At 35.8% G+C, this 6,074-nt stretch overlaps 1 protein-coding gene across 1 annotated transcript in view; it reads right to left on the bottom strand.

Annotated features, from left to right (window-relative positions):
• Window positions 1-6,074, bottom strand: part of ANGPT1 (angiopoietin 1) — a 307,389-nt gene that overhangs the window by 120,019 nt on the left and 181,296 nt on the right. The window contains exon 3 of the mRNA XM_012645300.1: window positions 1,518-1,639. Coding sequence (XP_012500754.1) covers window positions 1,518-1,639 — 122 coding nt within the window. The remainder of the gene's footprint in view (window positions 1-1,517; window positions 1,640-6,074) is intronic.

Below are 6,074 nucleotides of genomic sequence, written 5' to 3'. Positions count from 1 at the left end.
TCTTCATGGTTCCTGGAGAAAGTTTTTATACATAGCACCTTGAAATATATTACTGTAAATGGGATTCATTTTTACTGACAAAATTAGAGCATGGGGCATGACCTGAAATCAATGGATAACTGAAGTAAAGTATACCTGTTGTATACACGTATGTCTGATTAATGTGAAACTGCAGTGGGATAAATGGTATTTTTCAATTCTAAAACATTTCATCATGCAGCCAGCTCAGAGTCAAGTCCTGTCGAGTTTATTTATAGTTACACAGTTTACCCCATGACGGGGTACAAAGATAAATAAATGTAAAACTTAGAAATACAAGCTATAGAGCATAAGTGACCCCTTCCAGATTCCAAACCAACGGGTTTATCTTCTTCATGCAGAAATTGAATTGTAATTGTTGGCATTAGGGTCTACTTTCAGCATAAAGCTGAGAAATCCTTGTAGATAGTCTGAAGGGACCATGTGTTATAATGGGAAAAGGAAGACTAGTGGCAAAGAAACCTGGATTACATTCTCGGCTCTGCCATCAACAAGCTGTGTGACCTTGGACAGGTCACCGCATCCACTGAGTCTCTGTTTCCTCATCTATAAAGTAAGAGGAGAACTTGTAGTCCTCTTAGGTGCCTTCCTGGTTTGGAATATGAAAGAAACTCTAGTTCCACTAACTCAATGGCATTTAATTAGTTTCTTTCAATACACTGGTCTTTAACCCAATATAATATGCAAGAATTGTAACTTCTTCAAGTTCACCAAATACTCAGAAGAAAATGCAATTAAATACAAGATACTTGACCTACAGAAGTCAGTGTTTTGAACTTTCCATCATCAATGTTAATTACTTTAAAATAAAGTCTTTCACTGTCCCGGCACTCAAGTTCTCTAAGTCCCATTTCACTTGTCTGAGATGATTCATATTTTGTAAAGCATAATCATATTGTGACATCTGTAAAGCTGACCGAAGAGATTTATTATGTCTAGAGTAAATGGTTTTAAATGAAAAATAAAACAAACAAAACTCTTGATCAGCCTAACATGTAAATAATTTTCTGGAAAAAATATAAATTTTTCATCTTTCTAGTGCAAAACATCTGAATTCCAAAACTTTGTAACTTTGTAAAAGCTTAAGAGTAGGGGTTTGAGTAATAATTCAATAGGTTTAATTCTTTTCTCTATAGTTATATATTTTGATTTTGCCAAAAATTGCAAATATTTTGTGTCATTGAACTTAGTTATAGAATTAAATAATTTTTGTGGATATGGTAGGATTTGAACAATTAAACATTAGAGAAATTAGTGTTAAAAGTTATAAAAAGCAAGTGTTTCAAGAGTGTAAGCAACAGTACTAATCTTATTGTTGACATACTGTATTCACCATAAGCCCTCCTATCATTTTATATTAGTTAATTTAGCTCTATATTTATTTTTTTGTAAACCACCTCAACCTCATTTTTGTAAGAGTTGGCAGAGAGGTAGAGGACATAAGTAAGTAAATATTTTTGGAATAAAACAATACTCACCTGTTTTTCTCATGAATCTTTAGAATTTCATTTGTTTGTTGAAGAAGTTGCTTCTCTAGTTTATATGTTGATAATGAATTCTCCAGCAGCTGTATTTCAAGTCGAGAAGTTTGATTTAGTACCTGAAGACAAAAGATAAAAACATCTAAAAATTTAATCACAAAGAGTAGAAAACAATTATTCGGGGCTTTTGTTTCATTTTGTTTTCTTTTTAAAAAATATTCCTTCAAGAATAATTAATCAAATGGTCTACACTCTACTAATGCTTTACATGCCTCTTACACATTATATTGATTTGACACTGAGGTTGCAGTTGAATAAGAACATCGTGATTTCAATTTTTGTGTCCTGAAACTCTAGGATATTCTACTGTGCTAGTTGCTCCATATATTTTATCTCCAATATCTGCAAATACAAGGTATTAGTACAAGGTCTTAGACATTGTGGACAAGTATGAATAACTAATAGGCATGTAAAATACACCTGCCTTGATCCATCACGTTATAAAAACAGGTAGAAATGTGCAAACAACTCTTGACATAGTTTAACAAATTCATTATCACACATCTATTGAACATCTGTCGTGTTAGGTCATGCCAGCCCTTCCAGATGTCATAGCATTTACTAGACATGACCACTTGTTGAAGGAGGAATTGTTATTATCACTTTACAAATGAGGAAACTGAGGTTCAGAGAGAACCCCAATTTACAAAGGAACCAAGTGAAGATCTGGGTTTCAAACTACCCAGGTAGTTTGACTCTGATTCTATTGCTCTACACAGAAAACTAAAATGAGGGAGAGTCAAACCATTCTGGGTCTTAATCTGAGGAGATAAAGTGACCAGGAACCCAGATTACACAAGAGATAGAGTGTCGTCATCCTTTCAACTCCACTATGCTGGGTCCTCATAGAAACTGTAAACGCTCAACTCACCTTGAATCACAAAGACTCATGTAGCTAGTTGGGCCTTAATATGACAGGAGTCTGTGAGCTGCACACCCAACCTACCATTCTCCAGGCAAAGATCCCACACTCCAGTTCTAGAGATGTCTTCAAATGGGTGTCAATGTCTTGTCCCTGTCTATCTTGTCCCTCCCCTCCCTTTCCTCCTTAAGGGAGATATGAAGGGCAAGGAAGAAGGTAAATTAGTTTTAAAAGCTCCCTACATTATTTGAAAACTTTTATGACTGCCACACCTTTTTTAGAACTGCTTATTGAAAGGGACCTGGGAAAATTTCTGCAGAATCAATACCAAAATAAAGGGTCTTCCTCTAAAAAAATGACACCATTAGAGCTTTCCTCCTTTTCTGTAGCATGTCTAAGCCTAGCATTGTATCAGATGCACAAAGAAAGTCTTTTCAAAATATACTGATATAGGGCTGGGCTCAGGTTACAGGAGGTGGCAGGGGAGGGGATATATATTTCAGGGGACAGGGCAGGAACTAGGTTGAGGTAAGAAAGGTGACTGCCTCGGATGTAGAATTTAAAGGGGAGCCAAAAAATTCAGAAATCAAGATAAGTAATATTTTAATGCAACATTTAAAGTGATCAAAATTAATGCAAAAAGATCCACATTGAACAGAATATCATGTTTAAACAAAGACAGGGTCTGCCCCTGCACATGTATGATTTGGCCTGACTTGGTCTCTCTTGCCTTACCCTTTAATCCTCCCCCTATAAGGAGTGGAGTGGGGGGGGAAGGGAGGAGGGGGCAGAGAATGGTGAGATGGTACAATTGTACTTTCAAAAAATTTAAGCTGCTACGATTTATTTAAATAGCTGTCATTAGAATGGATTTGAAAGCCAGTCTAAACTTACTACTACTAATCTTATCTTATGTTTTTGGAGTATATTATATTTTTAAAAAATATTGTCCAAATCTGCATCACTTCACTTCAGGAAAAACAGGATTTGAAGATAGAGTAGGAACAGCTCAAAGAAAAAATGATAGAGAATGTAAACATTAGGGATACATAAGATATAACTTTCAACTATTAAACGTATTTTTGTCCACATAAGACTTTTATTTCTTTATTGAGTGACAATTTAAAAAATAATGACATAGGAAATAAAACACTTGTATGTTTTGGTGACGGCTAGAACAGTGGTTGGCACAGAGAAGACAATATTTGTTTATGAATGAAAGATACATTGTCTCACTGAATCAAGTATATTAGGCAATTAATAAAAACTCATTTTCTCCCATATTCACCATGCTTTCTGATCACATTTCCTGACACTCTCAAATACCAAACTTTTTATTTTATCAATACAAAGGACAGCAAGTTTTCTTTTCCATGTTCCCTGAGAACAGAATGGAGCCATTCAAAATCGAAAATGAAGCTGCCCATATCTAAGTCTGGAGACCACTGCAGCTTCTCATTTGTCTTCCTGCTTCTACTTTGCCCTACCTCTAGTCCATTTGTCATATGTTTCTTAAAAACATAAAACAGATCATGCCACCTCTTATGTTAAATATACTAATGGATGCCCTTTGCAATTAGAATGAATTTCGAAGTCTTTAGCCTGGCCAACAAGGGCCCCCAGCATCAGATCCCTTCGCGGATCTTCTCAGATCTCATTTCCTGCTACTCTTCTCCTTGTTTGTTACGCTCCAATCATGTAGCCTCCTTTCTGCCACCTCAACATGCCAAATTCATTTTCAGCTAGAACCTTTGCACTTGCAGTTTCCTCTGCATGGAATGGCATCCCCTTCTCAGACGCGTGGCTGACAACTTCTCATCACCCAAGTACTGCTCAGAGAGTCCCTTTCTGGCCACATCCTGTAAAATAACTCCCTCCTCACTCTTCATCAGGTTGTCTTTATTCTATTTTCTTTATAGAATCATCACTATGGAAAACTGCCATCCTTCACTCCTTTGCTATCTTTCTGTCACTACCAGGATGTCAGCAGCACAGAGGTAGAACCACTCTGTTTGGAGCCCTGAAACCTACAGACCCCAGCACAGGTCCAGACACTGTGGTGCAAATAGCTATGTGTTGGATGATATGCTGGAGAATAAACAGTAAGTTTTACAAAGTTGGGTAATGGTCACAGAGAGGGTAACAGGGCCCACATGCCGAGCAAGTAACAGTTCAAATCCAATCAGCATCCGAGCATGGGAGAAGGAGGGGGCCTAATCTCAGAAGTCCAGGCTAAATGTCAGTCATCTTGGGCCAGTTTTGAGCACAAATGCCAATTCCTTTTGTTCTTTCCCCATCACTTTGACCTCATTGCTGCTTTATTTCAACTGTCTCCACTCGTGTATTAAAATAGGCCTGAAGTTCAAAAGTGAGCAACCAAGAGAATTGCACAGCAAACGATGATAAATTGACCACTTTTTTGCCATGTGTCTATGGAACTTGCTGTTTGGCAATAATAGAAGTGTTCCATTAAAATGACAAGAGACATTTCCTTCTTAGCCTAAACACATCCCACAAGCACATCTTTGGAAAAAAAGAAAGAAAGAAAGAAAAGAGAAAAGGAAGAAAGAAAAAGAGTGAAGAGTACATGGTACAAGCCCCTCAAAGAACAATTTCAAAGATTTAATTTTCCAAAATATGCCACAGAGTAAGAAAGTCATAAAACCTAAAATTGAGGATTTATGGTCTATAAAACTTTAGTTCTGTCTTTAAAAAATAAACATTTAAAAATAAAAATTACTAGTTTCCCAGAGAAAGTGAGCTAGAAAATTTCAGACAGCTCCCCTTTAATACTTTTAAGAGTGCTTCTGATCATGTTTAAATTAATATTAATGCTAAAAGAAAGATAGAGATTGAGGTGAAATACAAGGACTATGAAAGAAAATCTCTTTCAATAGCACATTAACTTTGAAATGAGCCCTGTTGGTAGACTTGTTTCCTTTTGGTTTAATATTTTTTTCCAAACAAAAAAAGTAACATAAATTATAATGTCCTGGCAATTAGATTTTTACAGAAGAATGAAGGCTGACACATGCAGAAGGAACGGGAGAGTTTTAAAAAATCACCATTTTGCAAAATCAATAAAGTAATTTATTTGGTCAATGATGGGCAATGTAATGAAGTATTACTCTACAGGTTATCTTTTAATTTCCAAGGGAAAAGTGAACCATTGAGATGCAGTGATATGGAGGCTATAACCCTAATCAAGTTAGCAAACAGCATGACTGAGGGTGTGGCAGTCTGGCTTGTGTGCCTTTTGATGAGATGCAATAGGAAGGGACCAGTAATTCTACAAAGCACCTTACCACAATGTTCAACTCAACACAAACAAGCTGTTAAACTTAACTTCCAGTTAAAGAAATTGCAGGAGATGGAAGAGTAAATTGAAGGGCAAAATAAACAAATATTCAGACAAATTCAGAATATGAGACAATTTATGAAATAATTTACCCAGTTTCTTTAAAATGTCAATCTCAAGGAAAAAAAGTGGAAGACTACTCCAAATTAAAAGGGACTATTAAACCTTGAAAAACAAAACTTCTTAAAATTTTTGGTGAAACAGTTGAGAAAATATAAATGTGGAAATTAGATAATCTCAGGGAATGAATGTTTATCTTAGTTATGATATAATA

Source organism: Propithecus coquereli, unplaced genomic scaffold (assembly GCF_000956105.1).
Source record: "Propithecus coquereli isolate 6110/MARCELLA unplaced genomic scaffold, Pcoq_1.0 Scaffold23, whole genome shotgun sequence".
In the NCBI taxonomy this organism is placed as follows: Eukaryota; Metazoa; Chordata; class Mammalia; order Primates; family Indriidae; genus Propithecus; species Propithecus coquereli.
Note: the sequence above shows the minus strand (reverse complement) of the source record. Positions and strands in the feature narration are given on the sequence as shown.